The 13,726-nt window shown below is 44.7% G+C and overlaps 1 protein-coding gene across 2 annotated transcripts in view; it reads left to right on the top strand.

Moving 5' to 3' along the window:
* LOC147107792 (chloride intracellular channel protein 4) overlaps window positions 1-13,726 on the top strand; it is a 100,873-nt gene that overhangs the window by 68,983 nt on the left and 18,164 nt on the right. Inside the window, exons 1-2 of one of the 2 annotated variants that reach the window (XM_086007103.1) lie at window positions 10,076-10,948; window positions 13,424-13,533. In XM_086007103.1, coding sequence (XP_085863229.1) covers window positions 10,886-10,948; window positions 13,424-13,533 — 173 coding nt within the window. In that variant the 5' untranslated portion in view covers window positions 10,076-10,885. Of the gene's footprint in view, window positions 1-10,075; window positions 10,949-13,423; window positions 13,534-13,726 lie in introns of those variants that run through there. The other variant, XM_086007101.1, reaches the window with a different exon arrangement.

Here is a 13,726-nt window from a genome sequence, read left to right as displayed (position 1 = left end):
CTGAACTTTTGCCCTCTGGCCAGGCCCGTAAACAGATCACCAATGAGGGGAAGAGGGTACTGTTCTGCAGACAGCACCGGGTTAATAGTCATTTTAAAATCCCCGCAGATTCGAACAGATCCATCCTTTTTCAGGACAGGAACAATGGGCGTGGCCCATTTGCTCACGCTCACAGGCTCCAGGACTCCATTCTCGACTAAGGCCTCCAAGTTAGCCTCAACTTTTGGCCTAATTGCATAGGGTACAGGTCGGGCTTTGTGAAACTTCGGCTTGCTGTCAGGTTTAATGTCCAGTCTCACGCTGATCTTTTTCATGCTCCCAAGTTCACCATTGAAGAGTTCTGCATGTTTGTTTAAAACTGCAGTGTGACTTGACTCCCCTTTTGACATCATGCAGACTGCAGGCCAATTCAGCGTGATTTTCTCTAGCCACACACGTCCCAGTAGAGATGGGTAATTTCCCTTTACCACATATAGTGGCAGTTTCGCAGTCTGTCCGTTCAATTTAACTGTCACCTCAATGGCGCCTCTCATGGCCACAGGTTCACCGGTATACGTCTTTAGCACAATGTTTGTTGGCTGAAGGGTAAGGTGCTTTAGCATTTTGTTGTAGACAGTGTCTGAAACAAGGGATACAGCCGCGCCTGTGTCCGCCTCCATCCGCACTGATTGTCCCTCCACCAGTGGTGACACCCAGTAGCCATTTGGATCACCTGCAACCGTCAGTATGTGCACCTCTTCCTCCTCAGAGGTGTCGCTCCCCTCTGTTTTGCTTGTTCCATCATACTGCACTGAATGAACACTCTTTTTCTTCTCTTGTCCAAATACAGACATTTTGTTTTCATGCTTCTCAGCTCTGTCTGTTCTTTTTTTACCTCTACAGGCACGTTCAATGTGACCCTTTTTGCCACAGTTTCGGCATTCCAGCTCCGTACACCAGCAGTCATTAGCATGATGGCCCGTTTTTCCACAATGGTAAAGTGCCGTTCCGCGCACCTTTAGGCTCAGACGACACCTTGTGAACTCTCCCTGTTGAACTAAACTGGTGAGCCTCCTTTTCCGCCATCTCCGTGGAGACACTAACTTCAGTGGCCTTTTCAAGAGTAAGGTTGTCCTCAGTAAGAAGGCGCTTCTGTGTGGCTGCACTTTGCAGACCACACACAAGTCTGTCTCTAATGGTGTCATTCAGCACCTCCTTGAACTCACAATGTTCTGACAACCTTTTCAAAGCAGCAATAAACATAGTCACTGTTTCCCCCTCTTGATTCCGTTTGTGAAATCTAAATCTCTCAGCAATAACCAGAGGTTTCGGTGAAAAATGTGCTCCAAGAATTTCCACTAGTTGTTTATATGTTTTAGTTCCTGGCTTAACTGGCTGTACAAGGCTGCGCAGTAAATTGAATGTCTCTGTGGTGTATGTAACCTTTCCACCTTTAAGAGAACTATTTTAAGAGATGCACTACTTTATCTTGGCTGCTGTATACTGTAATACCGGTGGTGACCACACCGGTATATAAGTGCTGTGTAATGATTTATTGGGCAGTTCAGCTCTGACCTTCGACTAGTAAAGACCTGTTAAAGTTATTCTTGTGGTCTGTGTGCAGTGATTCATATTAACCATAACTGGAACACACAGACTTAACAGTGGCGACGATGACGATCTTACCCTGCGGCAGAGACATATCCAAGGCAGTTTTACGGGCGTCGAGAAGAGGCATCCGCCCTCATCATCCTGCTGAGAAAAGACTCGGGTCTGAAGAGCAAAGAAGAATCCTGACACGAAGCCTTCCATCAGCAACAGGCAGTGATCATCCCTTCTATCATGGTGGCGGGTAAGCCGATCAGCGACGAGCAGCAAGTCGGCCACGTTGGCTGTGAAGTAGGGGAGGGAAAAACGGAGGATATAAGGGCGGAGAACTCGACCACGGCCAGGGAAAAGAGCCGGACAGAAGTCGGGGCCAGAGGCGCTGAGACTGGGGCAGCGTAAGGCATGGGAGCCGCGGTGAATGCAAACGCAGCCGGTGTAAAAGACCGGGCTGCAAGCGGGCTGGGAGACGCAACAGCGTCGAGAGAGAGCTCGACCGCGACCGGGGAAAAAGGCCGGGCAGCTACCGAGGCCGCGAGGCGCGGGATAAAATAAAAAAATAAAAAAAACGCGGAGAACTCAGCCGCAGCCGGGGGAAAGGACCGGACTGCAAGAGGGGCTGGGAGGCACGATTTGAGAACCGCTGGGGAGGGCGAACGCAGCAATACGGCAATCACCATTACAGCCAGCGGGGGAGAAAGGCAAACGCGAGAAGCCGCCATTTTCATAGGCGGGGGAAGAAGACAAGCGTGGGAAACCGCCATTTTGAAAAAAAAAAAAAAAAAAATTCTTTTTTGTTTCTCAAGAAGATTGCGAGGATGCCTAAGCGTGGTAACATCAACGATTTCGATCCCGATGTTGAAGATTGGGCCACGTATGTAGAACGCATAGAGATTTATTGTAAGGCAAATAAAATATCAGATGAAGATAAAGCACTAACCTTACTAAACTCAATGGGTGCGAAGACATACGGGCTATTGAAGCATCTTCTATCACCAGCTAAACCGGTGGATCAGGCTTTCGCTAATATTGTTGCTGTCCTGAGAAATCATTTGAACCCTACACCGCTGATGTTAGCAGAACGATTTAAATTTTATGCGAGAACGCAACTGAAAGAGGAAAGCAACGCGGAGTATTTAATTGAACTGCGTAAGCTAGCGAAATACTGTCAGTTTGGGGAAAGACTGACAGAGGCACTGAGAGACAAATTCGTGTGTGGATTGTCGAAAGAAGGAACACAAAAGCGGCTGCTTGAAGAGAATGATCTTACACTTGATAAGGCTGTCACTATTGCAGCATCGCACGAAGCCGCAGCGAGAGGCACTGCGGAAATGCAGCAGAAGGCAGCGGTACTCCGCGTAGATCAAATGGCTTTGGGTACAGCGAAATGTTATCGTCGTGGAAAGACAACATACGATCAGAACCAATGCTGGTTTAAAAACCAGGAATGTAGAAAATGTGGCAAGCTTGGGCACATAGCTAAAGTATGCCAGTCAGGAAAGAAGACCAGCAACAAAAAGTCACCGCAGGAAAAGTGCAGAAAGGTACATAAGGTGGCTGAGAAGAGTTCGGATGAACAGAATTCGGATTCAGACTCCAACAGCAAGGAACTGGGTAGTCTGAGAATTCACAATGTGAGTAAGGAAGCTGACCTACAAACTATCTGGGTCACACTGCAGATAGCAGGAGTCCAAGTGAAGATGGAATTGGACACCGGATCGGCGTTGATGGTCATGAATAAGCAAGATTACAAAAGGTTATTCACACATATTCCCCTATAGGATACGGAGATAGTATTACAGACATACACGGGGCAAAGAGTATACCCCATCGGAAAGATAAAAGTCAAGGTGATACACAAGGGCAAAGAACACCAAGGAATGGACTTATATGTACTACCTGAGGGAGGTCCACCACTTCTGGGACGGGAGTGGATCAGGAAAATAAATATGGACTGGCACTCCCTAAAAGCAATAACGGTAGATTCCGGAAAAAAAGATGTCAAACCTGAACGATTGTCCAGAATATTGGATGAGGCTAAAGAGGTGTTCCAACAGGGACTGGGAACACTGAGAGGAATTAAGGCAAAAATCAAGATTGCAGAACATGCAAACCCAAAATTTTTCAAAGCCAGACCGGTACCTTATGCGATACGACCTGCTGTGGAAGCTGAGCTGGAAGAGCTAGAACGTTCAGGAGTACTGTCTAAGGTGGACTGGAGTGAGTGGGCCGTGCCCATTGTTCCCGTCATGAAGCGTTCATCGAGTAACAAGCCAGGGGAACCGGGGAAGGTCCGCATCTGTGGAGACTTCAAGATCACAGTTAATCTGGTGCTTCACACGGTGCAATATCCGCTTCCGCGGATTGAGGATATCTTTGCTTCATTGTCTGGCGGGAAACACTTCACCAAGATAGACCTGGCGCAAGCGTACTTACAGATGGAAGTTGAGGAAGAGTCGCGCCAGTATCTCACAATCAACACGCACAGAGGCTTGTATCGATATAATAGACTGGTTTTTGGAGTGGCTTCGGCTCCAGCAATTTGGCAGAGGGCCATGGAGCAGGTATTACAGGGAATTCCAAGCACTCAATGTTACTTGGACGATATCCTGATTACAGGAGATGACGATGAGGAACACCTTGCAAATTTGAAACTGGTGCTCACCAGATTGAAGGAATATGGACTTCGAGTTAATCGCCAGAAATGTGAGTTCTTTCAGAAACGGATCTCGTACTGTGGTCATGTCATTGACCAGGAGGGGCTGCACAAGTCACCTGACAAGATCGAAGCTGTTGTGAAGGCTCCCGCTCCGGAAAATGTATCCCAGTTGAGGTCGTTCCTAGGGTTGATTAACTATTACCATAAGTTTCTGCCAAATCTATCCACGGTTCTGCACCCGCTGAATGCTCTTTTGCAGAAAGAAGTACCATGGAAGTGGAGCGAGGACTGTAAGAAGGCCTTTCGCAAAAGCAAGGCATTGATCACCTCAGAGGAAGTGTTGGCTCACTTCAACCCAACGCTACCTATTCGTTTAGCTTGTGATGCTTCTCCTTATGGTATTGGAGCAGTACTCTCACACAAGTTGCCAAATGGCTTGGAAAGGCCAGTCGCATTTGCATCTAGATCATTGACCTCCGCTGAGCGCAACTATGCTCAGATAGATAGGGAGGCTCTCAGCCTTGTGTGGGGAGTTAAGAAGTTTAATCATTACCTGCAGGGCCAGAAGTTTACACTGCTGACAGACCACCAGCCGTTGGTATCCATATTCAACCCTAAAAAGGGCGTTCCCATTATGACAGCGCAAAGGCTACAGAGGTGGTCCCTTTTCCTAGGGGCACACCAATATGACATAGAATACAAAGGATCAAAACAGCATGGGAATGCTGACGGTTTATCGCGCCTACCGTTGCCAACGGTAGAAGAGGCGCCTACAGTGGACCCAGTGGAGATGTTCCACTCAACCATAGTGGAATGTCTACCAGTAACAAATTCTACCATTGAAAAGGAAACGAGAAATGACCCAACTCTCTCACGAGTCTACGATTTAACGGTGAAGGGATGGCCAGCACATGGCGAACCACTGTTGCCAGCATTCTCGCAAAGAAGAGAACAGCTGTCAGTGTGCCGAGGAACCTTGATGTGTGGATCCAGAGTGGTGATTCCACCCAAACTCCAGTATAAAGTGCTAAAGGAGCTTCACGAGGGGCATCTGGGTGGAGTGAAAATGAAGAACCTAGCCAGAGCGTTTGTGTGGTGGCCAGGTATCGATGGAGACATCGAAGAAATGACCAAGAGCTGTCTAGGATGCCAGAAGGTCCAAAACGCCCCACCACAAGCCCCTCTACATCCATGGGAGTGGCCCTCATCTCCATGGCAAAGGGTACATATCGACTTTGCTGGTCCATTTATGGACTCAATGTTCTTAATCGCGGTGGATGCACACTCCAAGTGGCCGGAGGTAATTAAGATGTCCTCCACCACCACGGAAAAAACCATCACAGTATTAAGGACCATATTTGCCAGGAATGGGCTGCCGGAACAGATCTGTTCTGATAATGGACCGCAATTTGTGTCCGAAGAATTCAGGAAGTTCTTAAAAAACAATGGGGTTAAGCACTACACGTCCGCCCCATACCATCCCGCCACCAATGGATTAGCTGAAAGGTTTGTCCAGACCTTCAAGATGGCCATAAAGGCCATGGGTAATGAAGACATAAATCTACAACATAAGGTAGATAACTTCTTGTTTGCGTACAGGAATGCAACACATGTGGTTACAAACCAAGCTCCCGCCATGATGTTTTTCAATAGAAGACTAAGATGCCGGCTGGATTTGATCAAGCCAAACATCAGAAGGGACGTAGAGAACCGGCAATTTCAAGGCATGAATGAAAGGCCAACTAGAACCTTCCAGATAGGTCAACAAGTTTTGGCCCGGGACTACCGTACCGAGAAATGGCAGCCTGGAACTATTTGCACACGACTAGGACCGCTGATGTATACCGTGGACATTGGTGAAAGCATAATAAGGCGCCATGCTGACCAGATCATAGAGTCATCCGAAAAGGGACAACCTACACCACAACTCTATACGCCTAATGATGAAGCAGAGATACCCATAGTATCTACCTCCGATCCGGTGATACTGGAACCAGATGAACCCGACACTGGCATTCAAGCCGAATCGACCTTGCCAAAAGAACCTACTACACCACCGAAAACTACTACACCACCGAGGCGTTATCCGGACCGAGTCAGGAGGCCTCCTCAGAGACTGAATCTGTGAACTGTTTTTACATGAAGTTGTGTATATATGTTATTATGTTATGTTAATGGGGAATATATACTGTTAAGCTAAAAAGGGAGGATTGTGGTGTATGTAACCGTTCCACCTTTAAGAGAACTATTTTAAGAGATGCACTACTTTATCTTGGCTGCTGTATACTGTAATACCGGTGGTGACCACACCGGTATATAAGTGCTGTGTAATGATTTATTGGGCAGTTCAGCTCTGACCTTCGACTAGTAAAGACCTGTTAAAGTTATTCTTGTGGTCTGTGTGCAGTGATTCATATTAGCCATAACTGGAACACACAGACTTAACAGTCTCTGCTCCCATTATACTCAAAAAGGTAGGCACGACCTTATCATTTGCCACCGCATTCGCCAAAACAAAATAGTCAAAAACGTTCCGTATAAGCGCTCCATTGCTCAACATTTTCATCAAAATCACCGATGTTTCCGAATATAGCAGCCATCTCACGTTTCAAATTTTAATTTCTGTTTACTCACTGCACCCGTAACGTTAATGTAATGCTGCAATCTCTGTTCCGAGTGTTTTGTAGTCGAAAACAAGAAAGTTCCCACAACGCAGATTCATCCCATCCTCGTCGCCACTTTGTTGTGTCTGTACCTGTGCCGTTATACCTAAACACAATTAGTGCTCAGAACCCCGAGATTGCAAACATGCTGCTTCTTTATTCAAAAGGAAAGTTCTGGAGAAAAGTACAGAACAAAAGAGAACAAACCCAACCATTCATCTGCTGTGACAGCGCCACCGCAGGTGGGAGGAGAACACATAATACATAACAAGGGCTGTAGCGTTACTTTATTTTTTTGTGCCACCATCTCCTCTTGGTTTGGAGAACAAGCACGTGACCCTGTTCTGAAGCATCTACCAATGTCACTCTGTAATTAGTGCCAAGGGGTAGATGAGAATGTCCTGCGGCGATGCCCAAAATAAAAGCAGGCAACTTAGTATTTGAATTTGTGGATTTATTTGACAGAAATTAAAGCATCAACATTATCGGAGTAATCTGTTCTTTCAGGCCTTCTCTTCAAACCAAAGATTAGTGTGTTAGTCTGAAAGGACTATATCGTGACGGCTCCCTTGATGCTCCGGTTGGTAATGGCACTGCCCACTGTTGTAGTAAGCCATACAGTTCAGACACTCCCTGGTTTGATCACTGCCCTGTGTCAAATTAGATGACTACAGTTGAGCGATGCTATGACTGACCTTGGAATTCCTAGTATGAGAAGGGGAATAAATCAACCAGAGTTCCCACTATCCAGTAAACTTCTGCCGCAAGGCGTGGGAGTATGGTCTTGGGTTAGAACAGGATCAGATCAGTTGTATTGACTTCCATGGTTGAATGGCCTGCTGTCACCCACTATCTACATCACATGTGAAGAATGGCTCCTAGGCCACTGGAGAGCCCATGAAACGATACTCTAGCTAGGGTTGTACCTTCAGGAGAGAAGGGAATAACAGAAATTGAACAAGATATTAATGAAAAAGGGAATCCTGTTAACTTTTTAATCTGAAAATATTCTGTCACAGCATCAGTTTTTAATGTTCTCTTCATACTGGGCTGAAGGACTGCATTGTACACACAGCATCGGTGGGTAGTTTAATGTTTGCTGAAAAAGAACTGCGTGCAACTGCTGAATGTGCAAGAATAGCATTGTTCAAAATAGCATTATTCCATTAGCTAGTTATGTTGGCAGGAGGGTTCTTAACTGCTGAATATGAGGTAAACAAAAGAGTTGTTTCTTGAAGTTATTAGCATACGTTGTGAGGCCTGAAGTCATAAATAATGGGTGTTCTGTTTTTGTGTGCGTGGGCAGAGGGCCTGATGTAGATTTAGTCTCGGACTAATAAATATATGAAGCACTTTAATGGAGACATGTAGCATCGGTGATAAGTCATCTGCTGTTCTACAAAAGATATTTCTGGAAAGCATTGCATGAATGTATTCATACTGTAATATTCTTGAACCTGCCCTTATTCCTCATACAGTTTTGCAAATCCTATTAACAACTCGTATATGTTCTTTGAGCTGTTCTGTTTGACCTTTTGAATTCTTTATGTATTTGTTCGGGCAGTGCTTGGAAAGGCTGGCCAACCAATTGCATTTACCACTCCGGCGTGTTTTTTTTTATATAGATTAACTGAATAATTGAGAATGGATTCTGTTTTAATTTAAGGTATGAGTGCATGTTAAATGTTTAATTGGAAAAAGAACATCCAGCACGATGGAGGTCAAAAAGCAAATTGTCCTGAAGAATTTCTACTAACTCAGATCTCAAGAGTTTGAAGTTCTTGATTTTTTTGTATTCTATCTGCTCATATTTTTAATGTTGCTACTGGAGACCATCCAAGGACTGACTCTCTTTCTCTACTCACCAGTTTTCTCCATTCTCCTCATGCCCTGAAGGCATTCACTCCTTGTTGAGGTACGGTTCAGTGGTTGCCCTTCACTCTCTTCGCTCTTACCCAAATGGGCATTAGTCATAGCCTGTGCGAGCCTAAACAGTGAGTGTCGATGAGCAGCTCAACAATCGAAGCCAAGTCTGATCCTCGCTTCGCCAGAATTTCACATTCGTGCTTTTCTAACAGTGGTTAGTGATTAGTAATCAGTGGTGCCAATTATATTGTCTTCTCCCCTCCCCTCCTCAACCCTCTCTTCCGCTTCCACCAACACCCCAGCTGAGGTCAGCTAACTCCACACAGACTGCTTGGTAACTGGGATCTTCCTGCTCTGTGTAGCATTGTATACTCACTAAATTCAACTTGCTGCACCACTGGGGTGGGTGGAGACATCATTCAGCTCTATGCTGTAGAACTCTACCCATTCCCTTCAGTAAACGTTGTGTTCCAAGATTATTTTTGCTCTATCCTTGAGAATTTGGGTCAAGGTACGTATCTGGCTTATAGGATCTCCCTTCTAGATCAGCAGACCTCATTAGGGGAGCCGGCAGTCAATGCCACATCACTCCTTGCTGCACTTCTCACTCCCGTCACTGCACCCCCTCTGCTCAGGCCTCCGATTATAATTGCAGATTGGGTCTCGATATTTAAAGAAGGACCTGTTGCCTTCCTGTGGGTGTCCCGCTTGCCTGCTCAAAAGAGCAGGTTAACATCGGGAGGCATGACGTGAAGGCAGTGGGGGGGGGTGTTAAGTCACTACCCTCATTTTAACGGCCCACCCCACCCGGTTTCCATCAGGGAGGGGGGAGGTAAAATCGGAGCCTAGGTGTTTGTTTTAACTATTGACTGCTGGTAATGTTGTTGGAACTGGAGGGGGAAACAGAGTTACAAAGCCTGACAGCGTGAAGGGCATAAGTTAATGTTCATAAGGCATTGAGTTCCAATTTCTGAGGCATGCTGAATAAAATGGCCTCTTTGTGCTGTCCAGAATATATCTTTTTGTGTGGACTGAGCACCTGAGCTTTCTTTTGAATTATGGAGCATCACCTTGTATCTATGGACACCAGTACATGCCCTTGTATCTATGGGCACCAGTACATGCCCTTGTATCTATGGACACCAGTACATGCCCTTGTATCTATGGGCACCAGTACATGCCCTTGTATCTATGGGCACCAGTACATGCCCTTGTATCTATGGGCACCAGTACATGCCCTTGTATCTATGGGCACCAGTACATGCCCTTGTATCTATGGGCACCAGTACATGCCCTTGTATCTATGGGCACCAGTACATGCCCTTGTATCTATGGGCACCAGTACATGCCCTTGTATCTATGGGCACCAGTACATGCCCTTGTATCTATGGGCACCAGTACATGCCCTTGTATCTATGGACACCAGTATATGCTTGGACATAAGCAGTGGTACTCTTTTTCAGAAGAAACTGGAGTATCCTGCATGCATGACCTGGCTGGTACATGTCTTATTTTGCACACCCTATACTACCTGTTAGCCTAAGGAGTTGGGCTTGCATAGGTCGGTACAAAGAACATCCTTTATGGATGGTACATCTTTTTAGCATGTATCGGGTTATGGAATGTTGGGCCAACTCATGGTGTTGGGCAGCAACCGACACAGCTCCTAGACCACTCACTACCTGGTGCGCTGAGTTTAAGTAAGTATTTAATCTCCCGTTGAGCATTATGAAACTTATAGATGTAGACAGTTGTAAATTAAATCGCATCAATTTGACCAAAGATTAGTTATTGACGTCACCCTCCTCCCTTTGTACTCCGCTTTAAGTTATGAACTTACGCCTACTCACAGCAGCTGTGCATTTATTGGCGGCTTTGCTCCATGTCACATCCAGTGAACGCTGCCAGTACTTTCAACAAGTGTGTGTGTCTCCGGGTACAATGAAAACACAAAGACACAGCAAGTTCCATATTCTTCCATCGAGGGGTGGGGGTGGCGGTTGGGGAAGTTGAAAGAAGTTTGAGTAATGGTGCTCACTATTTGAACTAAAAGGGCTGTTGTACCTTTGAGAAGCCTGGCAATTGGCTTACCTAACTGTGCTTTGCCACCAGTATGGCTGCAACTAACTCAACAGAAAGTGAACACATGTATCCAGAGATTGAATTGTTTGTCAAGGTAAGATTTTATGAATAAAAGCAGACTTAAATTGACATTTTTATTCATAGACTATTTCAGCATTTTAAGCATGTCTCGCCGACATCACTTTGGGTGCATTAAATGTCGAGCTCTGTTTAAATGTGAACAATGTCTGTCTTTAAGTACACGCCAGATTAGTTGTGTGATTCTTTACTTGCAAATGAAACAGTTGCTCTTCGAAATGTTCATCAGGTCTTAAGTTGCTGAAGCAAGTGACTTTCTAGAAAGGAAAAGCATTGCTTGGTTGTTGGGCAACAGTTTAATATTAAAATTCTGAAGTATCAGCTTTGTGCTGTTTACATATAGAAAACGTGACTGCGTGTACTTTTTCTGTTAATTGTCTCTTCTGTTTGATCTCCAATCAGTTTGTTGTGCAGTATCTGACCGGGAGTCCTTTTAATTTGCAGTTATGTTAATCTTTTGTTGTAACATGATTTTTCATCTCAGATGAAACACTGACTTTTTCAAGGTCTATACATGAGTTTCAAAGAGTTCTAAAGTGGTGCCAGTACATGGCATATATTGAAGTTCATGCATTATGATGCTACTTACTGACAATGGTCCTCGCATTTTGAAAGAGCCCTACAGTTATGTATGTAAATAATCTGGCCAAATTGTTGCTTTTATTAAAACAGTCTGCTCCCAGTGGTAAGACTCTGGATAATGACATTATCATTGAAGGTTCACTAATAGATTCTCATTTGCTGGTTAGTTAGTTAAACAAACTTTTGTCTCCCTTGGCTACACTGCAATAAATCAGCAATCATTTTTAAAAAGAAAGGAAATAGTCCGATGTAATGGTATAGTAAGGTACAATATGAAATTATTTCCTGGAATGATGTGCCATTTTTCTTTAGAAATACCATTGGATTGTGTAAAGACAGCATTTGTTGCAGAATAAGGACAGCCTAACTTTGAAAGCAGGGATTTGGCAAACGGATCTCATGTTCCACAGACCTGTATTTTGCAGCATACTGGTGCGGAATTGTGGTTGGTGAAGTTTCCCAGAGAGACCTGTTAGCTGCAGGTGTGCTTCTCGCCTACAGCAGGAATACGTGTGCAGAGGTGTCTGGTAAAGGGTTAGTTACACGGGTTCACAGTTAACACGGGCACAATCAGTGTACAAATATTGCCTGTAAATTCTATCTGTGGAAATACTTCCAAAGTTTGCTGAACCAACGGTTACTGTTTTTTTTTCTCCCCTGCAAAATTTTTCCATTTTTTATGAAAGGACAAACCTTCATGTATGATGATTTGATGAAACTTTTCTTGTGGGGAAAAAAGTTCAACTGAATCCTTCAAACTTTTATTTTAAAGTAGTGTCGCCATTTTCGTTGACGAGGCTTGCTGCTTATCAGAATTATTTTAAAACTTTGTATCCGTCAATTGCGTGAAATTCATTCAATTACTTCGAAATGCTGCATCCTGATTACTACAACAACAACAACTTGCATTTGTAAAGTGCCTTTAGCGGCGTGTCACAGGAGCATTATCAGACAAAATTTGACACCAAGCCACAAAAGGAGATATTGGGGCAGGTGACCAAAAGCTTGGTCAAAGAGGTAGGTTTTAAGGAGCGTCTTAAAAGGAGGAAAGAGGTAGAGAGGCGGAGAGGTTTAGGGAGGGAATTCCAGAGCTTAGGGCCCAGGCAGCTGAAGGCACGGCCACCAATGGTGGAGCGATGAAAATCGGGGATGCGAAAGAGACCAGAATTGGAGGCGCACAGAGGTCTCGGAGGGTTGTAGGATTGCAGGAGGTTACAGAGATGGGGAGGGGCAAGGCCATGGAGGGATTTCAACATAAGGATGAGAATTTCAATGTAGGTCAGCGAGAACAGGACTTGGTGCAAGTTAGGCAGCAGAGTTTTGGATGAAAGAAAAAGGAAAACACATATTTATTTAGCGCCTTTCATGACCTTGGGATGTGAAGTGCTTTACAGCCAATCCGGTATTTTTGACATGTAGTCGCTGTTGTAATGTAGGGAAATGCGGCAGCCAATTTGTGTACAGCAAGCTCCCACAAACAGCAATGAGATAATGACCAGATAAACTGTTTTAGTGATACTGGTTGAGGGATAAATGTTGGCCAGGACATGAGCTGAAGTTTACGGAGGGTGAAAGATGAGAGGCCGGCCAGGAGTTGGAGCTGATTTGAGAATGCCCCTGTGACTCATTTGACAAGTGACCATTTCCTCTTCCATATGTTTCTCTAATTCAGCTGCACAATATTCAACCATTAGGAATTTATAGAAAGTTTCTTTACAGCGCTACAGGTGCCTATTTTGGAAGAGATATGTGCTGCCCAAAAGGTTCCTGGGTAGTAAGAAATTTCAAGCACTGTTTGTTGCTTTCTGCGAGGGCTTGAATATGTTGCAGTCAATCACCCAACTAACAACTGTTCAGAAAAGCAAAATGGCGGCCAGTTTATGACCTTTCTTTATATTGTGTTGCACAGGCTGGTAGTGACGGGGAAAGCATTGGAAACTGCCCATTTTCCCAGCGGCTCTTTATGATCCTTTGGCTAAAAGGCGTGATATTTAATGTCACAACCGTTGACCTAAAGAGGTAAACCTAGACTGACCTTTGCTTTTATTCTGCCTATTAGAATGGAAATTAAATACTAACAGCATGATTTTAGAAATTAGTTTAAAATTAAAAATTGTTCTTTGTGGAGATGTATTAAATTTTCCCACCTTGGAAATGGTGCTCCTAAAATTATGTATTGTGAGGTTAATGTAATCTCTGTTTGAAGACACTC

This window comes from Somniosus microcephalus, chromosome 14, assembly GCF_052327205.1.
Source record: "Somniosus microcephalus isolate GS21.2 chromosome 14, FLI_Smic_1.0, whole genome shotgun sequence".
Lineage (NCBI taxonomy): Eukaryota > Metazoa > Chordata > Chondrichthyes > Squaliformes > Somniosidae > Somniosus > Somniosus microcephalus.
This window is presented reverse-complemented; position numbering and strand designations above follow the sequence as displayed.